At 40.3% G+C, this 18,717-nt stretch overlaps 1 protein-coding gene and 1 long non-coding RNA gene across 2 annotated transcripts; one reads left to right on the forward strand and one right to left on the reverse strand.

Annotated features, from left to right (window-relative positions):
- The first annotated feature begins 2,177 nt into the window (after nucleotides 1-2,177).
- Nucleotides 2,178-9,550, forward strand: LOC113571608. Its single transcript, XR_004775796.1, has 3 exons — nucleotides 2,178-3,159; nucleotides 3,315-3,814; nucleotides 8,908-9,550. It is a non-coding gene; the product is annotated as an uncharacterized LOC113571608 (long non-coding RNA).
- Nucleotides 9,551-11,266: 1,716 nt separating this feature from the next.
- LOC113571607 (adenosine receptor A1-like) lies at nucleotides 11,267-14,053 on the reverse strand. The gene is made up of 2 exons (XM_027000644.2): nucleotides 13,643-14,053; nucleotides 11,267-13,417 (listed from the first exon to the last, which is right to left on the reverse strand). The coding sequence occupies exons 1-2, from the start codon at nucleotides 13,972-13,974 to the stop codon at nucleotides 12,838-12,840; spliced, it is 912 nt and encodes a 303-aa protein (XP_026856445.1). The 5' UTR covers nucleotides 13,975-14,053; the 3' UTR covers nucleotides 11,267-12,837.
- Between the last annotated feature and the right edge of the window lie 4,664 nt (nucleotides 14,054-18,717).

Here is an 18,717-nt window from a genome sequence, read left to right on the forward strand (position 1 = left end):
CTTATTTCTATATACTCAAGTTAGCTGGGGCCATTCAAATGTCATTCCATTCCATTCTAGTGCGTGCATGCAGCAGACCCAGGAATCACTGACATCAAAGTGGCAACACCACAGAGCCTGAGAAAATAACATCTGAAGGCCGATGCCCACGGGACCTCCTACAAAGTCCTGCTGTCTCCTAAGCCAAGAAGGGATTTCGGCCTACCGTGGCTCGTGCCTATGCGTGTGTCTGTAAAAATAAGAGTGTGTGTGTGTATGTGTGGGTGTGTATTTGTTGTGTGTGATGGTACTTGTGGTGGTCGGGTCTCTAGTTGCAAAGGGAGGGGCCACGTTTCCAGGTTGTTCCCCTTACCCTCCAGTAACCCTCCACCAATCAGTCATTAGAAGTAATTAGGATAGCAGGGCTGATTTGGTGAGGCGTAACAGCAGCAGGCAGGATTATCAGTCCATCAGGGCCAACTTACAGTCTACATGTCTGCTTAGATGAGGTCATACGCCAAGTGGGCAGACTGTGCTAAAGCCCTCTTTAAGGTCCTGCGAGTTCAACTCGTAGTCGTAGAAACACAAAGCATGACTCGCATGTCTTTCAGTTCAATGTTACAAGCAATTCATAAGTGAAAGATTAAATGAGACAAACTGCACTCTCTAGCTGGGGTTTTATGAGAGGTACTAAGTAAGCTTATCAGGTTTCCCTGATATTAACTGTGTCACAATAGCAAAGGGATGAAATGATCAGCTGTGGTTAGCTTCGAAAGGCTGATGAAATCCAAGCTGTGCCCAAAGTCTTTTGTAGGTTCTTGTCAAACACAGCAGCCCCTGTCTCTAGTAGTTCTATATATGAAAGTGTGTTTGATATGGGAGAGTCTCGTTTGACTAGAAAGGCACTCCTGGAATGAGTCAAATGCTCTCTTTCACTCACCATAAGATAAACATCACCTAAGCAGCAACCTTTCTATATGCTGCAAACTGTATGTGTGTGTGTGTGTGCTTGTGTGACTCAGGGGAAGTGGGGGAGGGGGTTGTGTGCATGTGCGTGTGTCAGGGGAAAGGAGAAGGGGGTGTGTTAGGCTTTGGGCTTTCTCAGAAGTGGTATGACATCTGTGCCATACTCAGCAGCTGAGGGAATAAGTGTGCCTATGTATGTGGCTGTGGAGGTATGTGGGTGAGGGGTGAAGGGTGTGGTGTTTGAGTGGGATGGGGGTGAGGGCTGTGTGTTTTGGGGGGGAGCAATGCTCCCTAGGATGGCAGTAGTACGGTGTCCTAAGTGACACCTGTCAGCCACCTGGCTGTGCAAACAAGCAGCAGGTGGCCTAACCTGCAGCAAGCAGTTGATAGTCAGATAGCGTTTCAGCAGATAATATAACTGTACTGTATTTACTTGCTTGTCTTTGAATTGCACACGTTTTAAAAAACAATTTAAAGTATAGAATCACACAAAAATAAATGAAGACAAATATAGGTTGCATGCAAATTCAGTGATGTGTAACAGTGTGCAGTATTACATGCAAAGCAAATATTCTGATACCAAACCTTCAGGGTATCTTTCAAACTTTCGAACCTCGCACTGTAACTATGAGACAGCTTGGTACTAGCACAACTAGCCTGTGCCAAGGGAAGGACCATGTGTCAGATAGCTCTTACTTCTCTGTTCTCCTCTCTAGTTCATGGACCCTATGTGACCCCCAGACCAGCCGTAGCTGGCACGCATAGCCCCCAGCTCCACCCCCCATTCAGCTTTCTGACCAGTCTGTCACCTCACGGACACCGAAGTCTGTCCATGAGCACCTCTGTGCCCCCGCCCCCTGGCTCTCCCCCTCTCAGACGATCCTCGGGCGCCTTAGAAACAGCCAGCTCTCTTCTTGAACTGCTGCCAGCGGAGGCTGGCCTTAAGCTGCTGCAGCTGAAAGTTTTACAAGCTCCCTGCTCGCGAGAGGCAGGAAGGCACAGACACAGAGAAAGATTTGTGAAGGCAGCTTCTCTCTCTCTCTCTCTGTTTCCCTCTCCCTCATCCTGCTGCTGCTTCTGTTGTCCACTGTTATTTTTTTTTACCACCTTTACAGACTGTCAGAGTGGACTACTGTCAGCTTTTTTCTTTTTTGTTGGGGGGGGGGGTATGTCGGGGGGGTATTGGTATTGGATGAGTATGTGTGTAGGCTGAAGAGAGGAGGAGCTGAGGAGTACAGTGGCGAGAGAGAAATAAATGAACAAACAACAAAAGAGAAAAAAGGGGGCCATGACATCACAGCGTGAGCTGCCCTGGACAATGCCTGAGAAAAGGATGAGAAGAGACGACTGCAGAACTTGTCCGTGAGACTCTGCCTTTCTCTTTCTCTTACTCGCCTCTCTTTCTCACTGCCTTTTGCCGTCTTTGCCCTGGGAGGAGGGCGAAGCACACTTTTTGGCAGAGCGACACTGGACTATTTCTGTGACTTTCCTCTCTGTTGGCCAGCTGGCTGCCTGGATTCTAAGCCCCTTTTCTATCTACAGCAGAACAGGATTCATCATAGCACCGCCACCAACAACTCCTACAAGTCACTGGCTTTTTTTTGTCATTTTTTTCTCTTTGGGTGTTTAATTTAATCCTCAGTTTTAACTGTCTCACAGCTCAGCTCACAGTTGCTGCAGCCACACAGAGGCAGGAGGAATGACAGAAAAATAGATGTGATATGACAGTGAGGAAAACCAAGGTTCTCTTTTGGACCATGAATTTGCGCATTTTCTTTCACCTGCCGCACTGGGTTGAAAAAGTGACATGGATGGATTGTTACATAACTTTCCTTAAGTTTCTGAAGGTTTTTTTCTTTTTTTCTTTGCGAGTGAAGAAGAAAACTTTCACCCTTGCCAGAGTCTCTGTGGTAGTGTGGTCGCTGACCAGAAAAAAAATTTACCCTTGTGTTTTAAGGAGGGTGAAAATAAGGGGAAATCTGCACAGAAGGTACAGGCAGCACAAGGGCAGCTAAAGACGATGCAATGACTTCTGTAGAAGGGGAACGGAGAGGCATGTACTACCTGGGATGGATGCCAAATGCTGACAAAAGACTTCAATGCACTCCCTCCCTCTCTGGGAGAAGCCCAGTTCTTTATTCTAAGATGTGTCTTAATTCCATGGCATTGTTTAATGAATCTAGCCTGACTCCTAGAAGAGATGCCAAAGACTGTGTAAGTACATCTATCTGATTTTCTCCATGGTTTGTTTGCACAACAATCGCTTGCTCCTTTTCTCTCTCCTCTTTCTTGCTTTTGCTTAGCCAAAGTGTTAGTGGTTGCTTGACGTGCTGCTTTTGGAAGGAATCTATTCTCCCTGTGTCTCATAGCCCCGCCAGGCAGCACCGTGTACCATTTTGGGCAAGGACTTTGGGGCAATTCAGGAAGGAGATAAAATAGGGGTGACAACAACTCAGCCCGAAGACTTTTGCGGCGACCACAACTTCGGGTGCGCTCCAAGAGAGCCTGGCCCTGCCCGTTTTCTCTTCCCTTCTCGCGCAGCTGTGACCTCACGCTTGCCCACTCTCCCGCCCGCTTTTGGCAGCGTGGATGAAGTGGGCAGGGAGAGAGGAGGGCATGGCTGAGGGGCCTCGCCACTGGCTGGGGCCCAGGCCCCAGCCCCTGCATGAACAGGGTGGTTCGCCATCACGCCTCTCCCTCTCTCTCTCTCTCTGCCTGCTTTTTCCTTCGCCTCACCCCACCAGCCAACGATTGAGACGTGGAGCCTCTCCTCTCCCTCTCCCTTCCTTGCCTGTCCATGCGACTGCCGCCGCCCCCGCCTCCCCCTCGGCTGAGGGCGCCGCGCTCCCTCCGTGGACCTCTCACCCAGGTATTTCCCACATTCTCCTCTGTTCGGACAACGCCGTCACCGCCTGCGCCGTTTGCCTGACGTCCAGCTTTCTGCTTTTTCTAGAGTGCTTCTTATTCTTCGTTTTTTTTTTTTTTGGTTGTTCTTGATTTTCATCATCCTCATTTTCCTCTTGCACACGTGTCTGCCTCTGTCGCCATGCAAATGTCTCCGCCATTATGGTCCAATTTAAAATTGCGCTTCACTTTTTGCAAAAGAGGTCGAGTTTAAGAAAAAGTCAAATTGTATATCAGAAGATAGAACACTGCACCTTGTAATGCCAGCAGTGATTTTGCTTGATTTTGTTTGTGTTTGTGTTCACGTACACAAGGCAAAGCTCGGGGCTTTCCCTTGAGGACGGTTGTAGCCCACTAGGTTAAACCGTTTTATACGACAACCTGTTTGTGCCACTCTGGTCAACAAAATACTCCTCAAATGAAAGAGGAATTAATGTAGTTTACTCTAGAGCAACACTGTCATCTTTTTAATTTGACTGGTAGTGGTAAAATAAATGAACAAAAACAAATGAACATCGGCTTTCAACCTAGTGCATACTGCTGGACTGCGGGATAAAGGTAAAGATAATATAGTGTCTTTGTCTTGGCCCTGAGAGTAGTAAAGTCGTTCTTCATTCTGCAACTGACACTTAACTGGTATTGCAGGTCTGAATTTGTAAAGGGAGAAATTATCCTTGCATGCTATAGCCGTGTTAGATGTAGTGGGAAAATTACACTACTGATGACATTGTTACGAACCATGAAAAAAGGAAAAATACCATTGAAAGGATGAAAATGACGGGGTAAAAAATAAGGATTAAAAAAGGCTTATTTAGTCCACAGGGAAAACACAGCTATGACAATTGTAGCAGGATGTCTCAAACATTTCATGGTTATAAGGTCCTCAAAGAGTAGTTAATCTCATTCAGCATGTATGATCACTCCCCCCCCCCGATTCAGTAATTTGAAGCATATACATAAAAAATAGACAATATGGCTTTTGATTTGATTTGCGCTTTAGGCTCCGAAAAAACAATTTGGACAGTGCATATTTGAATTGTTTTGGTGCATATATTGCGCCTGAGCACGTATTTGCCTGCTTCCTGGTTGCAATGTTCTGTACAGCTGATAAAAGTCATACTTACTTCATTTTGTTTTTTAATAGTTTTAAAAAGGTCCGTTTTCACTTTCCAACCATAATAATGTTACAGCTAAAATGCTACGATCACAAAGTGCGCTAAAATGTTCTTTAAAAAAGAATATAGCAGGAGTGATGAAGGACGGGGAAGCAGAATACTTTCTCCTCCCCTCGTTTTCTATCCTCAGATGAACTCGCCATGTTACTTGAAGATATTTTCTTTGTGGCCCGCCATCTCTACTTCCTGCTACCCCCCCACCCCCACCATATCGGTGTAGTAACCAGGAACCAAGTCACTTCCTTTATCTGGAAGCAAATTTCAGCTATAGAGTGTGATTACAAGACTGATATCATTGCGTTAATCGACAAATGCCATTCTGAACAGCATTAGACATGTAACTACATGGACACAACATAATGATAATGTTACAAAGACAAGTCCATGGACAGGGGAAAATATGAGGTTTAGTGTATCAGTGAGTTTGCCCTACGATCTGCACTTAACATCAAATACAAGATCGGGGCTGTCTTTTGACAGCAAAGGGAGAAATCAGTATTAAAAGCTGGTTTACTTTGCCGCTATCGGGGTGATAAGAGGTGAACTTGGAGAGACGTCCAAGTACACGGGACAGAGTCAAACCAGGTCAACGGCAGGCAGACTTCCTGTTTAGGGACGCTAGTTCTGTTTGCAGGGCGTTTTCCCCCCAGTTCTCCAGAATGACAGAATGACTCTAAAATTTAGCCCGAAACCTTTTAGCCAGCAACAGGCTAATGTTATCCTGTCGATTACGTGAACTGTGGAAAAAATAGTAGAATCTGACCTGGAAATCAACAGCACCGAAGAACATGAAAATGCGGTTAAGTCTGGTTAACGCATTTTTTTGTGTTACACAAGATCGTGCTAAAATCTAAGCAGGTAGGTTAATGCCTTTTTAAAAAATAATTAGGCACTACTCTAAGAGTATTCGGCAGCATCCATATTTACCTTGTTTAACGTTCCGAAAGTGTCTGTCACAAAAAAGTAAGAACTTGTTACTTTACCATGCTATCTGTTGGTTAATCGACCTACCGAGGTGTCGGGAGTTCAAAGGGAGAGGCACTTGATTTGTTTACTGAATATGAGCAGAAGAGGTTATCATGTTGTCAGTGCAAAAAAAGGTGGGGGTGGGGGTGGGGGGCAGGGGGCAGGGCTTTTTCACTGCTCTTGGTCACTGATAAGAAAGAACTAATAAAGATTTTAGTGCCTTGAAGGTAGTCTCTGTCAGTGCTGCTATAAAAGCCCTCTTGAAAATAACTGCTTATCACTTGTTATTTCCCTAATCAAGGTCACTTGAAATGCTTGGATAGAACAGAGTCGACAAACTGTTCCAAAAGTCTCTAAAACAGTGCTGGGAAAAAACGAAATAATTGAAATGGTTTGAATGAAACAATCTCTTAGTAAAACACTTAAGCAGTTGTAGTTTTTTAATTAAAATACTCCCAAGTTTTTTATTTTATTTTATTTTTTGAGTGTTTTTCTTCAATTGTAACCTAATATGTTACATACAAAATACCAGGGACCAAGGACATGATATAAGTACAATATGGTATCAGTTCCAAGGAAATGAGGGTATGTCAGATCATGCTCTCATATTGTTTGAGTAGTGAGGCATATTGTATTTACCATATATTGTCTATCATGAAGCCCAATACTTATACACAGGCATTACTGTGTGAATTGGCCCATAAACTTCAGCAAGACATGGACCATATTAGGATTCAACAACAAATATTTATTTTCAAACAAAAAATAAAAAATTGGAGAAAGTCCTTTTAGCATAGTTTACAAAAGATGGTTACTGCTTAAAAATTATAATACTGTTAGATCATGCCAAGATCCTCAAAGTTATATTTGTGCTACAACTTTAAATGATGTGTACATGAGAAGTTAACTTGCACATAATTGCATAAAGACCTAAAACTGCTAAAATATCCTTTGTACATACTCTGTATGAAACAGTGAATGCTTATGTAGAAAATACCATTTTCTCAACTATTCAGTCTTTCTGCTAGTCCGTAGTTATTTCAGGACTGCTCCTTGTCCCAGCTTTGTTAGCCATTTTCTTTATCAGGAAAGTTCAATCAATTTCCAATATGGACTGATTTTGATCTTTGCATCTTAGCCTGTTACAGATCTGATACTATTCGCCATGTAATTGATTCAACGTTGAATCAACGTCTCAATTAAGAGACTTCTGTTTCCCCTGTCCTTTCTGTCTCATGGAGTGAAGGCTGCCTTCTTCTCGGCCTACTGCCATGCCAAAACATTTCAATCACTGTCGCCATTAATTAGACCAAAGAGGAATTCTGAATGTTAATGAGCTACCATGGTGCTTTTCACCGTCTCTGGTTCACATGCTAATTTATGCAAAGCAACAGGGCAATTGCCCCCACCCCCCTCCCTTGCATGGCAGTCGATTGTTTGGCCTGCCCTCGTGACCCCTCTGTGCTAGCCTCTCAGGCACGGCTTCATGCCAGGGCCAGGCATTGTGCATCTGCTTCAGCTGCCACAGCAGACATAGCTAACACAATGATGTCTGGTTTTTGTTTTAAGTAATTATCAGTGAATTTTCAGATCTGCCATTTGCGAGATCCCATCAATGTTTGTGATTTCAGTCATGAGTGGATCCCATTACAAAACTATACACAGAAATGTACATTTAATTTAGCATTTTCATTTCAGTTATGGTAACGACAAATCTGTGTAGGCTATTGTAATATTAGTTTGGGCATGATTAACTTATTACAGAGCATATATTTTTCCATACTGTATAATGTTTTCTTTCAGATCTTTAAAATGGATTGTACAGACACTTGAGTGGGCTTGCGAGTTCTCTCCTCTCACAGATGTATTTTACATGCAAGAGTCAATCCCTGTTACCTAAAATGGCAGGAGGGAGGCCATTTTGTTTGGGTCCTTTTCTTTCCATATCCATGCATTGCTAACTGTCTATACAAACCACTCTGTTGAGGCTTGAGGGGCTTGGGGCAGCCGAGCAAACCGTGTTTAAATTCAACTATTTTCCTCTGCTTGTTAAACAGCAAGCTTACACAGGCTTCTCTGCGATGCAAAGAGCCAAGTTTTTGCAAAAAACGGGCACTATTTCCTGGCGCTGATTACCTCTAATATACGCCAACCACACTGGATGCCAGTGAGCTGTGCATACGGCTCGCACATATTAGAACACTTCCTATTGCGATTACGTTATGACCATCAATTGTTTTGTCTTTTTTTTTTGTTAAACAAACAAAAAATGAATCAACCAGCCAACCAAACAAACAAAAACAACCCAAAAGCACAAACAAGCTGGGTGCAGTTATACATCACATTCAAGTCTTTGCATTACCTGTGACTGATTTTGGGAATTGAAATTAATGCTGTGAACCAAAAACTGATGTCTTAAGCACTGTCACATTTTGAAGCGAGTATGAATGAGCTTTAAGCCAGGAGTGCCTGGTTTGAACCTATGTTTTAACCAAGCCAAAAGATCAGAGAGGAAATTGCTCCCTCAAGGTAATTCCCTGTAAAACTGCTACCAGACGCCTTCCCAAGAATCCACATTTGGAAGTATGGGTGCGGACATGACCTGCCATTAGGCCAAAGATTGCTATGTGTATTTTCTCACCTTAACCAACCTAAGTCACATTTCCCTTTCTCTTATCTTCATGTTTGCAGTTTAACTCAATTTCTTAAAATAGTAATAAAACCCTATAAGTTGCAGCAGTCTATTAATCCATGTAGTATTTATAGGGAAGGCTTATCAGTTATGACGACAAAGTTCTAAAGTTACTGTTTTCAATGTTTAAACGCCACAATTTATAACACCTGCAAGCAAATATGTTGAACAAAATAATTGTCATATAATTAACAAGTTGACCTTCTCTCCTTTTACCTTTACCAGATTCTTAATGTGAGAATACAGCCTTGGTGCATTAGATACTGTCCTTGAGGCTGAGGTAGTAGATTGAATAGTTGTGGGGTATTAGTCCTCCCTCTGAGATAACTATACAATCTACTGTCTTTCCTAAGGAGACAGTCTGATCAACTATCTACTCATGTGTGACTGGACATCATGCTGACCCAACATGGACTCCTATCAAACACCCACACCTGGAGATTTGATTTAAAATGCAGTTGGGTGATTTGTTATTCTGACAGTTAGTTGCCTTGTCACATGTTTGTTCAATATGAACAGTGTGTTTTAGGCTACAATGCAGTGAAATAGCTGGAGATCTCTCCATCTGGAACAGTGTTTCCACAGGGTGAGGTAGTAGGTTGTATAGTTTGTGGGAGGAATCACATCCTATTGAGGTGATAACTATACAGTCTATTGCCTTCCTTGTGTGACACAATAACGTAGAGAAAGAACAAGAGTTTCTGTCAAATAGCTAAGAACATTAAATATTAATATAACATGGTTGTGTTTGTGTTTTGTGTTTGACAGAGGCAATTTGTTTTATTTCAGAAGCTGTGATCTTAGGCATGTCCTGTTTTTGTCTGCTGATGAATTCAATATGAAATTCAAATAAACAGGAAAAATCTCACAGTGACTTTAATTGACTCAAAGGTCCAAGCAATATATATGTTGTATATAGACATGGGAATTCTTCAACATCTCCAACCATGACGAATGTTTGGACAGTTTAAGGTAGTTTATAAAGAGATCCGTGTTCATACTGCTGACTGTTTCATAGCTTTGTGCCTTTGCCATTACACAGTGAAATCACTATGGTGTTCGGGGGCCCCCTGGTGGCAAAAGACTGTAACTGCGTCTCCTCATCAAGATCAATAAATTGCTAAATAAATAAGCGGAACACAGGGGAAGCTTTGAGAAAAGCAGAAAAGTTCAAAGAAGGAAAAACTGAACAAATGCCGACTGTGAACAAAAAGCATACATGGTGTGCATTTGCTTAAAAATAGCACATAATGCTAAGTCATACCTAATATGAATAGGATAACAAAAGTGTTAAAGATATCTATTGAAGAGTGCATTTGAAAAGAAGGATGTTAACCTACAGGTTTTAATGTTATAGTATGGTATAAAACCCAACAGTAATCATAACATTTCAATCTTAAATAATTTTTCTGCACATGACTACATATGAACTTAGTTTATTTAGAAAATTAACATTTGTTTACATTATTGTGTTGCATTTTTTCCTTGTTAATTTATGCACATATGGTAGTGTTGGTCTTTTAATGTTAATATACAAACACTGATGTAATTAATTTAATATGAACAGTAAAGATGTTGCTGATCATTTCATATTTATTTCAATTGTAGTTGATTTTGAGAGGCTCAATAAAAAGTCTATTAGTCTACCTGTATAATTTTTTTTAATTTTATTTGTGATTTTCAAACATTTGAGTATAATTTAACAATAGTATGATAATGCCGAAAACTATAATAATTGTAGTTACTGATGCATGGAAATTTTTATAGTGTCCCACGTGCATTTGTGAATTTGGTTTTCTCAGTCAAGCATAAGGCATTATTGTCCATTGGTAAAGATTCATTAGAATATTTATTTTTTAGAATATTGTTCAGGTATTAATGCCTTAATCAGAAATCAGTGTTACTGATCGAGCAGATGATAACACTGCAATGTCACAGGCTTACGACCAGCAAGACTATAGCAAAGCACAAATTTATGTTTGATATAATTAATAATATACAGATTTGCTAGTTTATTAGGCACACCTTGTCTTTGATGAATTACCCTTAAAAAAAAGGGCAAATGATGTCTTGAAAATGTGTATGAACATTTTGTAAATGCATATATAACAGTTCATGTTGTATTAATTTGCATGAACACTTTTTACATGTTTAAAGTATGTATGTATATTTAATCGATGCTTAATTAAACACTTAGTTAAATGCTTAATTAAAACCAGGACACTCATGCAAGAACCAAATAAAGATTCAGGGTATTTCATAGTATAATAGTGGTTCCAGAAGAACTAATAGGTTGTAAAATATGGCAGGTCTGTTAGGTCAAATAGCTAAGAACATTAAATATTAATATAACATGGTTGTGTTTGTGTTTTGTGTTTGACAGAGGCAATTTGTTTTATTTCAGAAGCTGTGATCTTAGGCATGTCCTGTTTTTGTCTGCTGATGAATTCAATATGAAATTCAAATAAACAGGAAAAATCTCACAGTGACTTTAATTGACTCAAAGGTCCAAGCAATATATATGTTGTATATAGACATGGGAATTCTTCAACATCTCCAACCATGACGAATGTTTGGACAGTTTAAGGTAGTTTATAAAGAGATCCGTGTTCATACTGCTGACTGTTTCATAGCTTTGTGCCTTTGCCATTACACAGTGAAATCACTATGGTGTTCGGGGGCCCCCTGGTGGCAAAAGACTGTAACTGCGTCTCCTCATCAAGATCAATAAATTGCTAAATAAATAAGCGGAACACAGGGGAAGCTTTGAGAAAAGCAGAAAAGTTCAAAGAAGGAAAAACTGAACAAATGCCGACTGTGAACAAAAAGCATACATGGTGTGCATTTGCTTAAAAATAGCACATAATGCTAAGTCATACCTAATATGAATAGGATAACAAAAGTGTTAAAGATATCTATTGAAGAGTGCATTTGAAAAGAAGGATGTTAACCTACAGGTTTTAATGTTATAGTATGGTATAAAACCCAACAGTAATCATAACATTTCAATCTTAAATAATTTTTCTGCACATGACTACATATGAACTTAGTTTATTTAGAAAATTAACATTTGTTTACATTATTGTGTTGCATTTTTTCCTTGTTAATTTATGCACATATGGTAGTGTTGGTCTTTTAATGTTAATATACAAACACTGATGTAATTAATTTAATATGAACAGTAAAGATGTTGGTGATCATTTCATATTTATTTCAATTGTAGTTGATTTTGAGAGGCTCAATAAAGTCTATTAGTCTACCTGTATAATTTTTTTTAATTTTATTTGTGATTTTCAAACATTTGAGTATAATTTAACAATAGTATGATAATGCCGAAAACTATAATAATTGTAGTTACTGATGCATGGAAATTTTTATAGTGTCCCACGTGCATTTGTGAATTTGGTTTTCTCAGTCAAGCATAAGGCATTATTGTCCATTGGTAAAGATTCATTAGAATATTTATTTTTTAGAATATTGTTCAGGTATTAATGCCTTAATCAGAAATCAGTGTTACTGATCGAGCAGATGATAACACTGCAATGTCACAGGCTTACGACCAGCAAGACTATAGCAAAGCACAAATTTATGTTTGATATAATTAATAATATACAGATTTGCTAGTTTATTAGGCACACCTTGTCTTTGATGAATTACCCTTAAAAAAAAGGGCAAATGATGTCTTGAAAATGTGTATGAACATTTTGTAAATGCATATATAACAGTTCATGTTGTATTAATTTGCATGAACACTTTTTACATGTTTAAAGTATGTATGTATATTTAATCGATGCTTAATTAAACACTTAGTTAAATGCTTAATTAAAACCAGGACACTCATGCAAGAACCAAATAAAGATTCAGGGTATTTCATAGTATAATAGTGGTTCCAGAAGAACTAATAGGTTGTAAAATATGGCAGGTCTGTTAGGTATACCTATAATAGGCTGTATAACAATAATATACAGTTAGGTAACAATAATATAGGTATAGGAATACTATAATAGGCTGTATAACAATAATATGCAGTTAGGTAACAATAATATAGGTATAGGAATAGCTATAAAAGGCTGTATAACAATAATATGCAGTTAGGTAACAATAATATAGGTATAGGAATAGCTATAATAGGCTATAATAATGTATTACTCTATTCTATTCAGCCTGCTGCTGTTTTCTTCCACAAGAAAGGCTCATCCACAACTTCTTATATGCCTTTTTTATCTTTGGGATCTTGAACGCATATACTATGGGGTTAACTACTGAATTAGCATGAGACAGTAGCACACCTATGTTAACTATCTTATCAGACACTATAGGCTTCGGACTATAGAAATTTACAGTGTGCATAAGGTATAGAGGGAGCCAACAAACAGCAAAGAGAACTAAGACCAGAGCCAGTGAGGCAGCCAGTTTGCTTTCCTTTTGATAAAAAGTGCTGGACTCAGTAGATATACCTACATTTGCTCTTAACTGCTTTTTAGCGACCAGAAAGATATGAAAATAAAGGCCAATCATGACAGCCAAAGGAGGTAGTAAAGTTCCAAAGAAAATTAGGTTGACTAAAAATGACATGGGCATAGCCGTTAAGAAACTGCACTCCATTAGAGAGTTTGTTGTACCATCCAAAGAGTTGTGCCAGCCAAACATGGGGATACAACCAAGCACAGTCGAAACGATCCAGCATAGTGCCACCACCATCCAAGAGCGTTTTCGAGTGACAGTGCACTTATATCTGGGAGAGAACAGAAAATGGTTTGCTTGCTCTGGTGATTGAGACATTTTAAGGGATTAAGTCATTTTGGTTTACTTATTGCAATAATTACAAAAAAACACCAAGGAATGTCATGTCACTTATCAAAGTTGTGTGCCTTACTGTTGTGGTACTGTGGCAGAAATATTTCTCAGTATGAAAAAGTGGCCATGGCCGCTTCCAATATAAGGATGGAGGACAACTCACCTGAGGGGGATACAAACACGGAGACATCTGTCCACAGCGATGGCCAGCAGGAAGGCCACCGAAGCCACCTGCAGCACTATCACCATACAACACATGAACAGGCAGCTGTAGAAGGAGGTCTTCACATGGATGTCCACCAGCATGGACACAGGGACGGTCACGACCCCCACCAAGAAGTCCGCCACGGCCAGGGACACGATGAAACAGAAGGTGGCATGCTTAAGTGCCCCGCACATCCACACGGCCCAGATCACCAGCGCGTTACCCGCGCAGCAACCCACAGCTATCAACACTTCCAGTATCATGTAGATCACATCTCCACTGCTAGCCATGATAATAAAAGGAGGATGAAGACTGTAGAGGAACTACTTCACTTATGAGTGTTGTGGTAAATGAAGGAAGCTCTCTGAGAGTAAATCTCATTTGTTCATTTGCACACGGAAGTATGAGAAATATAAGTGAGTGGACACATGATTTCCTGTGTCAAAAGCCATGGTGAAAGGAATTTTTAAAACAATTTATGCATGTGTCTAGTTTTTGTATATTTGATTTATCTGATTCAGTAGTCATAGCATTCAGTTATTGTATCTTATAATGAATAATTTATTTATTTTATTTTTACATGTTCATTATTTTGAATGTCGTTTCTAATTACTGAAATTGTTTTGATTTCTTTTATTAATGACTTTAAAATGTTTATCAAATTATTAGCAGGTTTTGTGATATTGACATGTTTGTGCAGTCACAGTAACAACAAATGAATATTTTGATATACCAGAGCAACTTTTACAAATTTACAAAGGTCAAATTTTGTTGATGATTCAGTGGTTCTGAATCTGGCCTAAATGATCATCAGTATTAAAATGAAAGCCAATATAAAGAGAGAGCACAATAAGGGCCTAAAACTGAACCCTGAGGGAGAGTAGCATGCCATGCTTGTGAGCCCTTCCGTGTGTATAGACTCATACACTGCTGGTAGCCATGACAGGAAAATGAGCAGATAGGAGAGAATGTGGTAATAAAGTGGACTAATTCTGCTGTGTCAACACTTCCTTATAAGCAGCGCTAGCCACTTGTAGAAGAGTTGTTATATTCACGCCTCTGCATGGTTTACTCTGTAGAAAGAAGAATATCGTTAAAAGTGTCCTATTGCATCATCCTAAGTGTCTTAAGTGTCCTAAGAGATCATAACAAGCAAAGTAAATCAAGTACCTGGGTTCATGGTAAAAGTCTGACTTGAAGTTGTGGAAGCCACATGTAGCCTCTAGGTTGCTGACATGTATTACATATTTGAATGCATTCCACAGTTCAGTGCAGAGAAATTTGGTTGCATTTGTTGCACTAGGTAAATTCAATAAACATTGTTGACTAAGAGTCTTTGTTAACTGTGTAGCAGATACACTGTGAAAATGTTCCATTTATTTGTTATAATAAGGGCAGTATTTGCCTTCATTCTCTACATCTGGGTGAGTAAATGCAACTTCCATTTTCGCATTCAAGGCAAGGCAAGGCAAAGCAAGTTTATTTATATAGCAGAATGCTTCATATAAGAATAGAAAAATACAATGAAACATATGTAGGAGAAAAAAACAGAATATGATTAAAATGAATAGAAATTAAAAAATAATCCAAACAAAGAAAAATAAAAGCATTAAAACACTAAATAAAAACAAGCAACATTAGTTTAAGATTCAATCCCTGAAACAATCCTATCAATACAGTCGTGTCTCAATCCTTGAGAGGATGCCAGTCTTCTCTCAGTCCAAGAAAGGATAACACAAAAATTAAAAAATGGAATAAAAAATTGTGATGCTTAAAAGTTAAAAGTGCAGTGCCACAGGACTGAGCCAAAAGTCTGGCCAAATATGGATGTTTTTAATTTTGATTTAAAGACATCTAGTGTTGGAGCTCTTCTAATATCCTTCAACAGCTGGTTCTGTTTAGAAATGGCATAGTAGCTAAAAGCTATCTTTCCATGCTTAGTTTTTACTTTAAGCAGGACTAACTGATTAGTTCCTAATGACCTAAGGGTGCAGTCCAGCTCACTCTCCAGCATATCAGACAGATACATTGGTCCTTCACCATAAGTGATTTATAGACCAGTAATAATACCTTAAAATCTTAAACTCTGTAGTACACTGGTAGCCAGTGTAAGGAATGGGCATAATATGTTCTCTTCTTTTGCTCCTAGTGAGAACTCTAGCAGGTGCATGTTGAATCAACTGATTTTGTTTGTCTTTTTTGGGAGTCCTCATGAGACAGATAGAATCTTCCCCAGTGATGTTCTGCCAAGACTGTAAAGAAACTGTTTTCCATTCCTGCTTGTCTCATAAAGCAGGTTCTTGCTTTAATCTTTTCTTAAGTAAATGAAATGCATACTTGACTACATACCTCAAAAACAAAACCACACAGTTCGATTTAACCCGGACACCTCTCATTAACCAACTACACTTAACATGATGATGATGATGATGATGATGATGATGATGATGATGATGATGATGATGATAATGATGATGAAAATCACATGTTAATCTTGTGGTCTTGCTGTGATCATGATTCTTCCCTGTTTGTGTTTAGAATTATTTGTTTGTGTTTGCTAATCAGCAGTATGTAAGATGGCTGATGTGTGCACATGTTTGCTACATCAACAAGAATCGTGAAGAGTTGCTTACTCATGTTTTATTTCTTTGATAAGCATGACTCAGCTGACTATATCTAGCAACCAACACTGATGAGTAGAAAACAAAAACAGGGTTATGGCAACTATTTAAATTACATTTTTTTGTCATTGCTCAGTACAAGCACAAGGTAACAAAATGTAGTCCCAGCATCTCCCCACATATGTTTTGGAAGCTAGGGTCAGAGCACAGGGTCAGCCATTGCATGGCACTCCTGGAGCTTCATTTAAACAGAAAAAAGGAGTCTCCAGCTACCCAACAGGTCCACTCACTAGCCTTAACCAACATCTCCACTCTAATCAGCTACAAATATGATGTGAGAAACATTTTAAATCCAGATGTAACTTGCACAGGGCACCGCCCAGGGCACGCCACCCAGGTGCGGGCTGGCGAACACGGGCAGCTAGCAGGGAAGCACTATTGTCAAATATGGACACTCCCCCGCCTGAGGCAAGGAGCTCTAGAGCGTATGCGCCTATGCCGAAGCCTCGTACAGGCAAAAACGCAGCTACACCAGTACCAGGACCGAGACAGTCGCCGCTACCTAGGCTGGCGAGAGACACTTCCCGCCAGGAAGGTCAGTCTTTGACCCAACCGATGACTGGGGGACTGGCTGGAGTTCCTTCCCCCCTCCCCGGACTATTGAATGTGTGTGGTGTCGTTCATGTGCCTGTCCTGGTCTCGATTTAAATACATGTACCAGTCGCTTTGTTCCCCTTTGTGTATGTGCCCATGCCCGTGCCCGTTAGTGTGTGCGTCCCTGCGTCTGACATCGTCTTGGTCCCTGTCCTTCCCCCCACTACCCTGTTTGCACTGGACCGTGGCGGGTTGTCTGGTCCTTCAACATCACCTTTTGGCATGGGTCTCGGGGCCGCAGCCCGGTAGGTTGGCGCACTGGGAGTCGCGCCCTTGAGGGGGGGACTCTGTCACAGTATGGCCCCTCCCCCCTCAAGTCTGCATGCATGTACGTGTGCATGTCTGTGCATGCGTGTCTGTGTGTGTTCGTATTGCCACGCCCTCTTGTGTTGTACACAGGGAGATAAATATGATTTAAGCCACTTAAAATAAAACACTGCTTCAGGTCCTCCATGTACTAACACCACTCTATACAATAAATTGGCCACGCTCTCCAGTACTCTATAAGGGCATTAAAAGCTTCTGAAGTTTAGGGGACACTCCTCTTCACCAAATTTATTCTGAACCCACACCAACTCTCCTTCAAAATAATACTGACAATCTGACATGCAAATTTCAAATAGTCAAATTGACTGCTGTGGCTATTCTAATAGTTCTGTAATGCTGAGCTTGCAAGTTTTAAAATGAAACCTCAACTTCCAGGATTCCAACTTCCAGGCTTTTCACTGCTGAAACTACAGTAAAGAAGGTTTCAACCAACTGAATGACATTCATTAACAGACTTCTCACCTTTACCCAACCTAAGCATTATGTCAACAGATAGCACGATTTCCCTCCTAAAAACAGCCTTATAAGGAATAAACCCCATTCTTGCATGCACACTATTATGGTATGCCCTCAACACATACAGCAGCAACGAGTCCCAATCAGCCTGGTTATCATCTCCAGACAAGGATAGCATTGCAAGGCATTATCAATTAAAATATTCCACCAAACCATCTGAATGTGTTTTATGGATCTGACCTCCTTATACAACTAAGTTTCAAAATTCCAACACTAGTCTCACTATAGTGAGTTCCGATCTGGCAGACTCATTCTACCACCAAGATCTAAACTAAAGTAATAACTTCATAATTAGGAAAGCACAATGCCTCTACCCATTTTGAAACATAGTCACTGACCCCCAAAGGATACTTATAGTTGTCCCTCACCTTTTGCAAAGGACCCAAAATACCTAATGCCATATGGCTATGACACAATGGCAGGTTGAAGGTGAGCACATGGTAATATACCTTGAGTCTTACTAGATCAACTATCTTCACAGTCCCTTACCTGCCTATTGTCTTGGACTGCTCAGATAACCAGCTCCCCTACAGACAAGGCCTTCCCAGTACTCTATGTGTCACGGTACGGCCCCTCCCCCCTCAAGTCTGCGTACATGTGTGTGTGCGTGTCTGTGCATGCGTGTCTGTATGTGTTCGTATTGCCACGCCCTCTTGTGTTGTACACCTGATCCTTGTTGTGTGTAATTGTCATGAGTGTATATAAGTCTCGTTTCGTATCGTCAAAGTTGTCGGTGTTTGATCTAAGTAGTCTGTGTTAAGACGTGTATGTTTCATGTGTGAATAAAATGTATGTTTATGTTCGACGTGCCTCGTCCCCACATCCTGCTTAACCCTCGTCCGTCACAACTATGACCTGAAAGGAGAGACATACCCAGGAAGTATGGACAAGGCATCTGCATTAGCATGGAATTTC

Source organism: Electrophorus electricus, chromosome 3 (genome assembly GCF_013358815.1).
Source record: "Electrophorus electricus isolate fEleEle1 chromosome 3, fEleEle1.pri, whole genome shotgun sequence".
NCBI classification, from domain to species: Eukaryota; Metazoa; Chordata; class Actinopteri; order Gymnotiformes; family Gymnotidae; genus Electrophorus; species Electrophorus electricus.